At 40.4% G+C, this 15,905-nt stretch overlaps 1 protein-coding gene across 2 annotated transcripts; it reads right to left on the reverse strand.

Annotated features, from left to right (window-relative positions):
* Nucleotides 1-4,552: 4,552 nt before the first annotated feature.
* On the reverse strand, nucleotides 4,553-15,078 carry LOC308402669 (carboxypeptidase Z-like). Of its 2 annotated transcripts, XM_080891661.1 has the most exons (11): nucleotides 14,923-15,078; nucleotides 14,436-14,465; nucleotides 13,593-13,967; nucleotides 10,620-10,847; nucleotides 10,305-10,531; nucleotides 9,880-10,044; nucleotides 9,574-9,732; nucleotides 7,304-7,439; nucleotides 6,998-7,137; nucleotides 6,761-6,860; nucleotides 4,553-5,849 (listed from the first exon to the last, which is right to left on the reverse strand). In XM_080891661.1, exons 1-11 carry the CDS (start codon nucleotides 14,993-14,995, stop codon nucleotides 5,506-5,508), a joined length of 1,977 nt encoding a protein of 658 aa, XP_080747787.1. In that variant the 5' UTR covers nucleotides 14,996-15,078; the 3' UTR covers nucleotides 4,553-5,505. The 2 variants fall into 2 exon arrangements, with proteins under 2 accessions (XP_080747787.1, XP_080747786.1); XM_080891660.1 differs by lacking the exon at nucleotides 14,436-14,465.
* Nucleotides 15,079-15,905: the final 827 nt, after the last annotated feature.

Genomic DNA, 15,905 nt, shown 5'->3' on the forward strand with positions numbered 1-15,905 from the left:
ACAAATAAACAAAACAAGAAGTGAAAGAAGCTACTAATACATTTACTTATTTTCTGTCCAGTTATCACCATTTCACTAGCTGGGCCCACGTCCTCATTTTAGGTTTGACGGCGTTTTAGTAGGTAAAGGTAAATGCTTGGACATGAATTGAGCTGCAGTTTGGGGAAGGCCTCGAAGGGGACTGGTGGCAGATCCCCGTGTACTAAATAGAAGTGAAGAAGTTAAAGATTTGAGAACAAGGAGGGAGGGAGGGTGGGGCACGTAAACAAGAATGAACAGCTTGCAGGAGTGGGGGAACCTATATAGATGAGAACCGGAAGGAGCGTGTTTGGAGGCGTGGTCCTGCTCCTGAAATTCCGATACATAATCTCCAATTCAAACCTTCTCTGCTCTCTTTGGCAAACTCTTTGCAACAGCATTGTTTGAGTTCACTGACATTTGCAAGCATTCAAGGATATTTCAATCAGGTTGAGATCTGGACTAGATTTGCTGCTGTGCCTGGGATCATTGTCCTGTAGAGTGAACTAATTTCAACCAATCTGTTAGACAGACATATTTGACTCTAGAATACTGTGTTAAACAGAGGAGTTCATGGTCTATTCAGTTACTGTAATGTGCACAAGTCCTGTGGCTGCAAAACAAGCCCAAATCATCACCCCTCCATCACCATGCCTCACAGTTGAGGTGAGGTGTTTGTGCTGATATGCTGTACTTGGTTTTCGTCAATTATGGTTCTGCACATTATGGCCAAACATCAACACTTTGGCCTTGTCTGTGCAAAAGGACAGTCTTTTGTACTATTGTGAACCTTAACATTTAACATGACAACTGAGGCCTGTAGAGTCTGAGATGTAGCTCTTGTGCATGGTCTGACCATAGGATGAATTTGCTGGGAAGATTGTGTGATTATGTTAGCACACACCTGAACACTCCAGACCTGCAAACTGCCAAAACCTTTGCGTTTTAATTCATTTGGTATCAGTAGCGGTGTGTTTTGTTTTTCACACACCATTTCTGCTTTTTGATTTAGCTTTTGTTCAATTTCATAATGACGCTGTGTAAAAAAGTCAAGTTTTGTGGTTCATTATAGGTTGTGCTTATTTAAATTTAGACCTGCTAAGGATGGGTAATTGTTACAATATTCTAAACATAAAACCTCAGAATTTAATGTGGGTGTACTTTCTTTTCACCATGGTGGATGGCATTTCCAATTTTTGTTGTAACTTCTAATGTCCTAGAACATTTTCTCAAATGATATATGAAAGAAATGTTTAACCAATAATTAACCCACAAATAAAAGCACCTAGCCTATTGTGAAGTTATATATTATATATATATATTGCAATTTACCTATTGCTTCTTATTACTCTCTCTGTCTCAATCATCACAATTTATTCTTTTTTAAGAGGCTTCTGTTTTGAAAAGCGCAGCATGATAAAAGTATGTCTGCGTATTATATTAATATACATTTACACAGATAACAGCACTTTGTCTGACGTGCAGCAGACTTGTCAGTCTCATACTAAAATGAGTTAATGAGAGTATTAAATGAAAGTACCCCCTGCTTCAATGCTGGCACCTTGTGGCACTGTATCCACATGGTGGACTAAGCATTCATAAATAGTCATAGTTAACAAACTGGTCTCGAGGTGGGACATAAGCGTATTAAAAGTCCTCTGAGAAAAGAGAGCAGGTTCACTGAACTGAAATGAGGCGTTACTTACCTACTTGCCAGCAGCATGATGCTAACACAACATGGCAGCTCAGGGCAGCTCTTTGCAACTTTCTCAGCCTTACCAAGTAATTGGTGACCTGGCACCCCACCTGACATCGTAGGCTCAAGGAAGCGGGCTCAGAAAAGCAAACGGGTTCAATTCTGCATTTTGCACATTTTGCAGAAGATTGCAGCGCCATTAAATCAAGGACATTTGTCGATAAAATATCTAAAGTTTCTTATATTACATTCTCATGTTGATATGTCTGGTGTTTTAACTGTAATTTCCAAGAACTGCAAAGTGCAGTAAAAAACAGTTTGAATGGCACATGGTTTAAATAAAACAAAAATTAAAAAGAAACTAAAAAACAAGTGAAAATTGATCAGCTCATTCATAAAACAGGAAAAAAGGGCAAATAGAGACGAAAAAGGAAAAATTATTATACACTATCCTTAAAACCCAGCCAGCAGTAACATATGGAAAAAAGTACTGGACCACCTACACATTAAACCTACAGGAGCTGCTCAGGTATTGATCCCCATCCCATGAAGCTCCCAGTGGACAGGATTTGTGCTGATGTTAATGCCAGAGGATGTTAGGATTTCTGTAGTTACATGGTCTGCGACTGGCGGCTGGGTCACTGTGGTTCCTAAATGCTTCCACTTTGTAATAATACCACTAAGAATATCTAAGTCAGGGCTGCCCAATCCCGGTCCTCGAGAGCTACCGTCCTGCAGCTTTTAGATGCATCCCTACTCCAACACAGCTGAATCAAATGGTTTGATTACCTCTTCAGCATGCCATCGTGTTTGGCAAAGGCCTGATAACAAGCCATTCATTTGATTCAGCTGTGTTGGAGTAGGGATGCATCTAAAAGCTGCAGGATAGTAGCTCTCGAGGACTGGAATTGGGCAGCCCTGATCTAAGTGGACAGTAATTTTATAAACTGACTCGTTGCAATGGTGATATCCTGTTACCAACCACCAAACCTGAATTCAGTGGGCTCATTAGAACGACTCATTCTTTCGCAAAAAGCAGACTGCATGACTAGATGCTTGATTTTATATACCTGTGGGCCTGAAAACACCTGAATTCAAAGAATTAAGAGGTGTGGCCTAATGCCTTGCTGTATACAAGGTCAGTCTATAAATACTAGAGTGAAAAAAGTCACATAATGGACATATCCCTTAGATTCATCAATGGATGATGGATCATTGGATAAACAGTTGGATTTTGTATGCCACACTGTCAGTTATTGTACTTAAAATGTCACACAATGTCAAATTTCCATTGAGACCTTTTAAACCTTACCTGCAGTGTTCACCTGTAGAGCTACTTTATCTCAGTCAAGCTTGAACTTTCACTCTTGACCTTGTCAACCTAAGATCCACTTATTAGCTTCCGCAGCTTTCGGTCTAATGCGACAAGTGATGACAGTTAAGTGATTGTAAAGGTCACATGATAACACTCTTAACCATCTTCGCCACAACTGAACAACTGACGGCCAAAAGATTGTAATTAAAGCTGCTGAAACAGTGAGTGAACCTTGTTATGACAAGTTTGCAGCTTCATTAGCTCCTCAGATTTATGGTATGTTAGTGTAGCAGCTTCATATATGTTTACTTGACAAAACAAAGGCCACCATAGTGAATGAGCAAAATAATGGGACTGAAGAAGTCAGACAGAAATACTCATCCACATTCAGGAGATGAATAAAAAAGAATAAGAAAGGGAGAAAGGAATAAGTTATTTAGTCCTGGTAGACACCACCCCATCCCCCTACTTCCACCCCAAACCCTGAGTAGGAAACGTTATCAATGCTTGCAGCTTAAAGCCCACTACTTTGATATATGTGACCATGAATATGGTGGTATAGATGTTGCTGCAGGTACCATTGCAATATCACTGTAAACAATACCGTTAGAGGTACTGCAGTGCCAGTGCAGTACATAATGAAATCCAGTATTTGTAACATCCTGCATGGACCTGCAGGCATCCTGATGCCCTCTGACAGTGTGCTGAAAGCCCTGCACACAGGGTTATGTGATCCTGGGAGAGTGTGGAGTATTTTCCTATTCTCCTGTAGATGGAGATCTCTGTTGTTTGGCTGACCGAGTTTGGTGCCAAATCATGTGTTTGTGTTTTATAAATCCCCTGAGAAGCCCGGTGTTTTTTTCACTGACTTGTCATGGGTCAAGTAGTTCTCTAAGCAGACTTTTCACTATGATTTTATAATACTATTCCTCGACCTTTATCTGGGGGCAATTTGCTTTTCCCATGCTTCTTTCATGACCTTTCATAAAAAAATTCTTAAGAGCTGTTTTGTTTATAGGATTTGGGACTTCACTGGACCCCAGGGCTGCCAATGCGAATGCATGCCTTACTCTGGTTGGGCTACTTTTCATTATTGGGATCTAGTGTCCATTTGGTGGTTTTCTCTGTGAAATTCTGTTGTTGAGGATGTTTTGTTTTTTCTTTAACTGTAACAAATTTGCCTTCTAAGAAGATAAAGACATAGCTTTATCTTCTTAGCACTTCTTGCTTATTCCTCCATTGTTGTTTGTAGACAAGTCTACGTAATGCACTTGTCTGCCACTATTTATGGACTCCAAAAGAAATGAGGTCTAATTTGACCGAACGCTCGTCCTCTAAAGAAGGTCGACATGCAATACACCCTAAACACTGACAGACGTTTCAACTGATTACCCCGGGCTTGGTTGTAAATAAACTATACAAGAGGTCAGGATCCCTCCAAGAAGTTTGGTTTATTTTCTGTGGGAAAAGTGGAGAATATAACTTCATCAAGTGTCTAACAATTATTCAGCAATGAAGGCCAGTCACTCTTTGGTGGAACGACATACAGATTATTGCAGGACAGCATGTCTACACGTGGAGGGGTTTTAGGTTAAGAATGCATTTTAGGAGTAATACAGTAATAATATAATTATAAAATATTATATTTTATAATTGACCTGCTCAGTGATATACTGATGCTTTCATGTTTATGTTTGTTTGATGTTCTGTTGGTGTGTTTTTAATTGCCTCTTGGGGAATAAATAAAGTGTTTTTTGAATTTGAATCATGACTCATGAAATCTAAATAGCATAAAAAAATGATAAAAGTTGAAAACTACTATTCTGCGCTGCCTATGAGAACACTTTCAGAATCCTGGACACATGAGAGTTGTGTATAATGAGTAAATTGTTGTTTTATAGTCAATGTAAAACCTTTAACTTCTTTTTATAATCGCTTAAATAACAGATTATATCACAAACCAAATTCTTCCTTACGCTCACTAATGAGAGAAATGAATGCAGAACTATTTATTCTCAATGACATGTCTATTTACTCCAATTTCACAAATTGCACACTGTGTTGAGGAGCAACCACCGTTTGGAGCAACTTCAGCCAGATGTTGGTTTAGCTTGCCCCCTAGTGGCCATCAGAAACCTTGTGTTTGGTAATTGTAAGTAGTCAGGGGTCAGGTCTAAATACGCCAATAATTCATGAAAAATATCGACAGTTCAGGTGAAATAGTGCTATAAAACTGCAGGTCAAATCTTTTAACGTGTTTTTTATTCAATCGTGGCCATTAACTAAAGTTATGTTACTGTCCAGGCAAAAGCTTGTAAGGCGCTTACATTATAATTCAGGTGTGGGCTTCGGACCAGACACAGCACATAAAGGCAAAATTGTGAAGCAGAAGTAGCATCAGTAAAAAGTAACACTTCCATGTTTTTCTGCATAATGTAGAAAGACAGACTCATTTCTTGCTTCTCTTGTTAAAGCTCTAATATTGCTTCAGCAGCCAGGTGGGGGAAGGTACTCCAGGCAAAGCAAAGTAATTCCACCACCAGGGCTTCTCTGCTCTCTCCTCTTGGTTCTGGCTCAAATCAGCCATCTGGGTGTAGTGCTGGTACTGGTTGTAAGGGTCAAACTTGTCGTAGGATGAGAAGTCCTCTTCCTGCGGGTCAAAGTTCACAGGCGCTTTCGGCAACACAAAGTCCACCCGGCCTGCAGTCTTCATGCGAGAGGGCAGCTGGATTCTCTTGGTGGCTCTGGTGTAGCCTTGCGCAGAGGCGGAGACTGTGTGGATGCCAGGAGTGAGGAGGCGCCAGTAGTCTCCATTTTCAGCTAGGGCAGGGAGAGAAAGGCTGAGTATTTGGGCTTTTAATTGGGCTTATAATCAACATGAATACACAGTACATGAGTACGAATATATTTGTAGAGAAATGTTCATTTTACACATCAAGATGGGTTTACACAACTTGCAGAAACCCTGTAATACAAACTGTGGGAGTAGGTGTTTGGTAGAACTGCAATGACCTTAATAACTTTAGTTGAAGTAAGATATTGATTTGGTTTCCAGGTACTTCCACCTCGAGAACCTAGATAGGATTTTTAATACAGACACCAGTGCCGATATTTGGCAATATGAAAAAAACCCCATATATATCAGAAATTGTTTACCTTTCTCAACACAAGAAATAAACTAAAATAAACAGATTACTCAGACAATATGACAAAAAAGTTGAGATTTGTCAATTATTATACGTTTTGTGCTGCTGTTAGTGACTACTTGATGCTGAATCTTGTTTTACTGTCACAACAAGGTGTTTACATACGATGCTTCTCAGATTCTCACTTGGTTATTGAATTTGTGGCCAAACGCATCTCACCTTAAGGAAAGTTGTAGAGTGCCTTACTGTGCAACAGTAACACTCATAACATGGTTGAAGGGTGGTTGGAAGGTTGTGATCAGAATAAACAATGATGTTATTGAGCTTTGTTATGAGCTTAATATAGGTTTTATGAAGAACCTGACACAGGAAGTTGTACTTATACTGGACAACTACCTCAAAATGCCTTTTTTGCCTTTATAGCTCATATCTTTTTAATATTTAAGATGCTACATATCTGAATTACTGAATAAAAATCATGTTGGCCATAAAGAGCTTAAGAATTGACTAAGAGACAAAACTAATGTCATAACTAAATGAAATTTTGTAAAGGCGTATGTTTTGTTAGCAGGTGATAGTTATTACCTGTTGTAATGTCGTGCTGTATCCCTCTGACAGATATCCTGGCACCTTTTATAGCATTTCCCTTTTCATCTTTTACAATCCCTTTGATGCCACGATGGGCCTGAGGACCAACACCCAAGAAAGTTGTTTACAAATAGATCATTTCATTCATCGCACTTGAGATTCAGTATGCTATTGCTAACATGTGCTGAACTGCCATGCCAACAAAAATCAGGATATCTGCTAAAAGAGTCTTACTGTCTCCATAAATGAGAGCAAAGATTCTTGGTTTTCATGCCAGGCAAAGGCCAGTTCCTCTTCAGGGGGAAATCTATCACATCCCACATTCACAGTCACCTCAAAGCAGTTGGTGTGGAGATAGTTGAAGTCTTGCATTCCTGACCACAAAAAAACAAAAATCCAAAAAACACACTCACAGGTTCATAACTGGTCTTACAGCACCCTCTAGCAGACTCAGCAGACAACAGCACTTTCCTTCCTGACTCAGAAATCTATTTTACTTCTCTGGATTTGTGCCCCCCCCCCCCCCCCCCCCAAACTCACCGCCTGCCAAGCTGGACCACTGAGCTCCATTAACGATCCCTTTCTGGCTCTGAGTACGAGACGATCCACAGCGTGCGTTTTCATTGGACATGGTTTCGTGGGCATTTGCATAAGTTGCTGCGATAAATTTGAAAACCTGCAAAATGTAAAACTGGTTAACTGTTTCTCCCTTTGTTCAGATGAAAAAATAACCACTGATTTAAACCACATGTTCACAGGGTTTTACCGGGGCAACAGGCATAAATAAAAAATCAGAGTCTGCTGATCTTAATAATGTTTTGTCCTATTTTTTTGCCATCTGTTTTCTGTTGTTAGCAATGACTCATTGCTTCCTACCTTCCCTCAAAGAGCAGTAAACAGGCATGTCACTGCATTAAGTGTTTTATGGGAGCACACTGCAAATAATATTCAATATTACACCTTACTTACCAGTCCCGTTACAGTTGTAGTAGCTGTAGTCTAAACCATCATGGGTCCTTCACTTTATAGCCTTTAACTCATTAAAACATGACTGATATATTGCATAAAGTAAGAATATAAGGGTGTAGAAGGTTTTCAGAACTGACCAGTGACTGTAGGAAAAAGCATAGAGCAGTGTGCACTCCTGGAGGATGCACACTCGGTCACAAAGGATGCACTGGTGTATCTTTTGTGTTTATATTTATCATACAGTCATGTCAGGTATCATTTAATTAACACTGCTTTAAAAAGGCTTTCTCCTTTTTTTAAAAAATCCCCATTGCCCCGGCTCCTCGCTCCAAGGGAATCCTCACCTCTTTTATTTGCTTGTGAGTTGGGAGGCCTAGGATGCAATGGGAGGAGTCAAGTAGGGCTGCCAAGATTAGTCGACTAGTCACGATTATGTCGACTATCAAAATCATCGACGACTAATTTAATAGTCGACGCATTGTTTGAAGCTTTGTAAGATCCCAAAAGACGCAGGAATAAGTAGTAGGATTTAAGAGTGTAATAACGGACTGAAACAGAAGATGGCAGCACTGCATGTACAAGGATGCCAGCTGCCGTTAAACCCCGAAGAAGAAGAAGCTGTGTCCCAGAATTCATAGCGCGGACCAGCACAGTTGCCAACAATGGCGGCAGCTAGTTAGTTTTAATATTACTCTTATTATTCTTTCTGGGTCACAAAATAAAGTTTAACATATTTTCAGGCAAGAATGTAGCTGTGGAAACTTCAAATATCTGCTCAGTTTATCAAGACACCGCATATTTTCAAAAGTGCTCCAACGTTTTCGGAGACGTCTGTTACCCACTAGCTCGATAGCTAGCCGGGGGCAAAGCTCACTAGAGTGCGTGAGAACACCGGACTCCCGGCAAATCATTTTCAAACCCACCGCAGTCTTTCGCTACTCAGGTTAAACATATATAAGTCACTTAGATAACTTACAAATGTTATTGTTTGGCTTTTTTAGTATTTTATTTGTTCCTGAGTAAATCGGTTTGGCTGAGAAATAAAGTTATAGTTTTTACACAGCTGAATAAACGACAACTGATTATCAGAAATGTGAGATGCTCGAGAATATACTCCGGTGTCCTGTTATATTTTAGATAGCAAGGAGTTTATTAAACTTCACCAAAACAATCTGCAGATTTCATTAAACTTTAATAAACTATCATCTTGTCTTTATTTTTAGTTAAAATATACCTTAAACACTTCAAGCTGTAAGCTAATGATAGTTATATAAGAGCAAATACGTGCTGGTGCAATAAGCTGTACGTTTTACGTCCAATGGATGCATGATCTGATTAGTCGACTAATCCAAAAAATAATCGGTGACTAGTCGACTATCAAAATCGTTTGTGGCAGCCCTAGAGTCAAGGATGCCCAATTTTGCATGAGAAAGAGGGGAATATATACACTGAGAACTGGATTAAACATGCAATTAAATTATGGTTAGGTTCACATCTAACACGTCCAACCATTTATGTGAAACTAATACGTTTAAGAGACGCGCTCTTCATCTTGTAGTTTATGCTTGTTTAGCATTGGTTGACCCACCATTTACCTGGTAGATGTTAAAAGATTAAAAAGGCAAATCAAATAACCAGAATGTCTGTGGTTACAGTCAACAGTCTATTCTTTTTCCAGCTTCCTCTAAACATATACTACATGTTCATACCTGTACTGATGACAGTAATAATTGAGGTCCTTTATATTTTCTGGTTTTTAGGGTTTGTTTAGGTTTCACTTTGTTTTTGATTATTACAAACTATCCTTTAACTCTATAAGTTTCCCAAAGAACCCTTTTTACCTTATCATCTGGGGTTGGGCAGAACATTTCATGTCCCAATGGGTGTTTGGACAGATCATAAGGGTAAGACACCACCAAGTCTCCACCATGGAAGTTAGCGGAGAGCACAAACGGGATGGAGCGGACCCACTTCATGACAGCGTAGGTCTCTGGTGCAACCTGGATTTCAGCATTAACACTTCTTATTGGTCTAACTGATTAAGTCAGTTTATTGTAAAGAGGCAAACTTTGCAACAGCACAGCTCGTTATTTCATAAAGTATGTGCAGTGTCATTCACTATATATGGATAAGGATTTATACTGTACCTTACCAAACCAGTAATAGTCTGGGATTAGGATGTGGTCGGTGCGGTAGCCCTTTTGTCTGCGTCTGCTGTAAACGATGGACGTCAGGTCGGGGAAGTTTCTGTTCAGGTCGATGTTTTGGGCGTTATTTCGGCCGATGTTCCAAGAATCATATCTTTGATCCTCCTGAGGAATAAGTATTATTGCCTTATTAATAATATGTGTTTTAGATAGTAGCAGTATGAGTCATCCAGAAATTGCCATTCAACTATAACAGACTACAATATATTCTGTAAGGTGAGCGTTTGGCTTCGTGCTCATGGGCATCAATTTAAAGAGCTGATGTTCTGCTGCACTGTGCAGGGAATCATGCATTACTAATTACTTAACTATTGACTCAAACTGCACATCAATATATTTACTGCTTGTAACTGTAAATAGCTCACCTGCTCAAAATCGTAGTTATTGTCACTGACTCCGGAAACAGCCAACTCATACCCATCGGGGTTCATGGAGGGCAGAATGTGGATGCGGGTGGTGTTGATTAGAGTCTGAATCCGCTCATTGCCGAGCAAATACTCTGAGCACAAGTGCTGAGCCAAGTAGATGAGTAGTTGGCGGCCAAGGACTTCATTTCCATGCATGTTCCCAATATACTTTACCTCCGGCTCAACTGTATGTAGAGAGCCACGTTTAAGTTTTACCTACATTTGTAAGAGAAAAGAAAGCAGACCTTATGAAGACTGAGGAGCCTGACTTACGTAGTTCATGCTCTCCGGGATTGTTAGAGAACTCGATCACAAGCAGCTCTCTGCCCTCCATACTGCGGCCTATGCTGTAGGTCCGGGCTATGCCGGAGCACTGCTCCTCAGTCTTCTTTAAGACACTGATCAGGTCAGTGTTGGAATGATAGGTGAACTGCAAAGTGTCAGGAGAGTCCGCAGTGAGTAGAATATCCAGGCCATCAGCAGCTTCTTCTTCCTCCTGCCCTGTAGAGACAAGCATAGTTACTGGAAATCTGCAAGCTGCTCTGCAAGCTGCTTTGCAACCCTTCACCACTCCAGCTCATCTTTTTAATCAATGCCAGTTCTGTTGCTCATCCCACAACCAGCTTTTTATGTATGCACACAGAGTAAGGTCCCAAAACAGACACACTACCGTGGCTCAGGGGGTTGGGAATCGCATCTGTAACCGGAAGGTCGCCGGTTCGATCCCTGTCCTTGGGCAAGACACTTTACCCTACTTGCCTACTGGTGTTGGCCAGAGGGGCCGATGGCGTGATATGGCAGCCTCGCTTCTGTCAGCCTGCCCCAGGGCAGCTGTGGCTACAACTGTAGCTGCCTCCACCAGCGTGTGAATGTGAGAGTGAATGAATAGTGGTATTGTAAAGTGCTTTGGGTGCCTAGAAAAAGCGCTATATAAATCCAATCCATTATTATTATATTATCACAGTGGGTTTTAACACCCTCTTTTTAGGGGCTGTTAGGTGAAGCTGGCTTAACAATGACTTGTTCTATCTCACCTACCTCAAATGGAAGTACTATCCTTATTTGTGTAAGGTTTTCCAGGGTATAAATATTGCAGTTTACAACAGAAATCTAAAGGAGAAAAAGTTGAAGCACTTCAAATCTATAATTAGTTAGAAGTGTTTATTTCAACTGCCACCCCGCCCCTCCCCCAAAGTCTGTACAAGTCTGCCCTGATTTTAGGATTCACACTTATTTCTGACACCAGCTGAGACCAGACCTAGAAAGGCTGTAAAACCTTTCGCTGCTGGTTTAAAAAACATGATTTATGCAGTGTAAAACTGTATTATACAAAAACTTTAACATCTATGACTGCAACACAGAGCTGCTGGCTACATTATAAGCTACAGATGGTTTATGTAAACACTTCCTGCGCGTCATATTGTGGAGAAATCATCCCAAATGGTACGTGCACTCACACCTCTGAGGCCCTTTCTTTTTCCCTAATATGTCTTTGCATAGATACAATTTAAAGGGTGGAAAACACAGAGTAGCACAAGACAATCATATAACAAAAAATCATAGTACAAAGAAAAACAACCCAAGACCAACTGCATGTTTTATAAATATATTGATAATTGACACTACTGTATTGATAATTTATCTCAATAGAAAGTGGAAGATTACATAGTGTATGCTTGGCCAATATGGAAATTTTAAATTTTAAGACTGATGCAGATATTTAGTGATTTCAAAAACCCAAACAGATTCCCATCATGTTTGTTATCTGTAGTTATTTAAGAATCCTTGTTGACAATGAAGTCTTCTTTCATTCTTTCATTCAATCTGAAGAAGATGCACCTCTGTGTATAAATAGTATGACCTCCATTGTGTTTGAGCCTCTGATGAAGGTCGGTGAAATAAATTAGTAGAGTTGAGGTTTGCGAATTATTTCGCTTAAGTTTCGTGCTAGCACTACCTAATGCTTCTGCTTGGATCAGCTTGTTGTTGCATTTGAGTGCCCTCTGGTGGATAAATTATGTAACATCATGTTGTGGTTGATTGTTTCTCTCGTTTCCACTTTTTCAAAATTTTTATTTATCGGCCTTTATAAATACTGATATGAGCCAATATCGGTCCCTAGTATACCGCACCCGAATTATGTTTTTACATTTATGTAATGTGAAGATTTAATATTATCAGGATTTTTTAAATGCCACATGAGGAAATCAACCCATCACATTGCGCCACAAACACTGACCCAGTCTGCCTACAAACATTAAGTTTTATTGTGCTGAGTGATAGAAGTAAAGTTAGCTTCACTGCTGCAAAATAAAGGAGTAAGACGATGTCAGGCAGCGGACCAAAGAACTGAGAGGCCCGTGAGGGGAGTCCAAACTTAAGAATGCATTGTAGTATCTGCTACAGCTTGTTGTTTTATTATTTAAGATGATATAGTTATGTTTATAAGGGTGCATTCAGGAGAACACTGTTAACGCAGGCCTTTAATCGCCCTCGTGAGTGTTACTGTCCTAATATGATACACAGTGAAAGAAGAACAGCTGGAGTTCTTACACTGATATCAGGCTAACCTGCTACCAGACTGTGCATCATGAAAGTTTTGGAACAATTTAAAAAGCACTACCTGCATACACTTCATGAAATGTACACATTATACTGTCTATAAATGTTGAAATGACACAACTTAACTACTCAAATTGGTTCCATGTGTCTGTGCAGAAGTTGCTGCTGTTCACGCGCTCATCTGGTTCACACATGGAGATGCAACGAGTGGTAGCAAAATACATATTTGGGTCTGTTATTGTTTTTGTGTTTTGTTTTTTACTATAAAGACTTTTCAGCTATTTGGGCAAGATATGATTTAGCAATGTGTGCCTTTCTGTGGTTCATTGTGGGTTGTTTATAAAGCCACTGTCAATAAAAACACCAGAAGATAACCACAGGATCAAGGATTAGTGACAGTTTATAGGGGAAGTAAGGCGTTCCAGTTAGGCTATATCTTAAAGTGAGCCACATAAGCATCTCTGCAAACCAGATGCCTTCAGAATGTGTTTAGGAGAAGGAGTGCACTGCTGAAATTTTCATGCCTGCTTTTTATTTGAGTTGCTCTTTTTTTCAGGTGGAAAAAAGAAGCTAATGTCAGTATTTAAAACATTTACACGGATGTCATCAGCCACAGCCAAGACTAAGGCCAATTCAGGTCAACAAAGGTCAACATAATGACAGTATGCTGTGATTATATCTCACCTCTGAGGCCCTCCAGGGGGTCATAACATCCCTCTTGGTCGCTGACAAAGAAGCGATCGCAGTCGAGGAAGTAGGGCCAGGCCATCTGTATCTTGTCAAACGTGCGACTGCATCTTCTGCGCACGGCTTCACACGTGCTGCGGCACGGCTTCAGCACCTTCTCCTTCTCACAACGTGGGGCCAACACCGAGCAGCCCAGCATGCGAATCTCTGGGTTACAATCTCCGCCCAGCAGAGATTCAGCCACGCTGATGAGGAGGTACTCAGCGCCAGCTTCAGCATCCTCACGAGTCTTGTGACCGAGGATGTTTGGGAACATGGTTTGAGCGTAGGGCATGTCATCGCAGTAGGACAGCATTAGATCTGTGCATTTGGCTGAGTAGAAAAATTCCACAATGAAGACAGATCAGGGATCAGCTTAGAAAGTAACAGATCAAGACGTGTATCTCCATCTGTTGCAGCGCTTAATCATGAGCTTCACTGTGCCGTCCTCAATCATCTAGTCCTAAATATTTCTATTATCTCTGGAAATTAGAATTTGAATATTTCATGCTGCCATCGATCATCTAAAAATACTCAATGATTTTATGGCTTTGGGGACAGATTCCACTAAAACTACACCCACTATCATTTATAATCTCCTCCTGTTTGTTGTGAAAAACAGTCCTGTTGCAGTCACTTGGCATATTAGGGGGGGGAGAAGGGGGACTTTGAGGCTTGGTTTTTTCCAGTGTTAGAGGCACAAAAAACTGATTGGTTAGAAATTAGAAAGTGTACAGAAAAGCAAGATAGCAAACAGCACATGCATGACACTTTTCTTGCTTTAAGCCCATGGGTACTTACGTTTTTCTTCTATTATTGGCTTGCACTGTCCTGCAAGACATACCAGCATGCCATTAGCTGACACTGAGTAGACACTAGATGGCAGGGTGGTTTTTGTAAATGCTACAGTGGGGCCTACAGAACACTGCTCGCTTCAACAACTCTCTATAAAGCCAGTCAGTGTACAAAGAATCATTAAGTCCCTCGAGGATCACATTTTCCACGACTATAAATCGTATTCATTAAACTTGCTTCCATCTAAAACATTAACACCATCTGTCAGACTTTAGATCTGTCACCATCTAATTCAGCTCACTCATCCTCTAGCTTTAGGTTTTTTTAAAGTTATATACAAGAATTTTTCACAAGTCTAATTGAACAAAAATGAGCTTCTGAATCAAGAATAGTCCACAGCCTGCACGTGACGTCCTGTCCAGTTTTTGCGCGGCCGGTCCAGATGCGCACATCAGCATAAAGTTTGTTATCGCAAAAAGTGCAGAAAGTTTACCTCGAAACTTCGGGTCGCATCGCGGAGGAGCACAAGACGCAAAAACCAACAACTGCAGCAGGATCAGCAGCATGATGCGCACTTTCCGACACTTATGTTCCGTTTCGATGTGGCACCTCACACACTGAGCCAGAGGGCGTGAGTGTGCGCGTTGGAGTGTCCCAAGTCTGCAAAACTTTCCTCCGAGCAACTCTGTGAGCCACTTTATTACAAGCATTACGGTTTCCTATCGAGTTACAGAGGAAATGGCTCTGAGGTAAAACGGGGATAAGTGCATGAAAGGATGGGCAAATTTTCGCTCACATTTTGCTGCGTCTTCGTTTTTCAGTACGGCTGGTGGCTGTTTCACGGGCCTGCTGCTGGGTTTAACTCGAAACTCAAAACTGGCTCTGCGTATTTAGACTAGTAACCTCACATTTTCACTTCACATGAATCCTCATTCTGAAGAATAATAATTTATAGTTTGTGTCGGTGCTTCTTCTTGCTTTAAACTGACTGTAAAATTATAACATCATATTAAATGTCAGTGTGAGCTTGCTTTTAGTCATGAAGCCACAGATTATCTTTTTGTTTGTTTGTTTGTTTTGCCTGTCCCGTTTGGCTCTTTTGCCGTCAGAATTACTGTCTAAAGGCGAAGAAAGATGCCCAACGGATTTACTTTACCAAATAGACCATCCCAGCCTCTCCGTAATGGTCTATTTGATTCACCTTTTATTGTTTATTTTATTTTATTTTTACTTGTTAAATACGGGACAGACTGGGGAAAAGAAAGGGGAGAAAGAAGAGGGACGGGGATAAAGGGCAAAAAACAAAAACCAACAGAATAAGCAGAAAAAAAATACATATATAAGCCACAGATTATCATTTCATTCTGTATCCCCCTTCCTGTGGGAAGCTTTGTGCTACGTTTAAACACAATATTCTAGTTTTATTTGTCTGTTCTATACACTTAAAGCGGTCTAATCCACAAAAATCCCCCCAAA

Source organism: Rhamphochromis sp. 'chilingali', assembly GCF_963969265.1.
Source record: "Rhamphochromis sp. 'chilingali' genome assembly, chromosome: 1".
Classification (NCBI taxonomy): Eukaryota; Metazoa; Chordata; class Actinopteri; order Cichliformes; family Cichlidae; genus Rhamphochromis; species Rhamphochromis sp. 'chilingali'.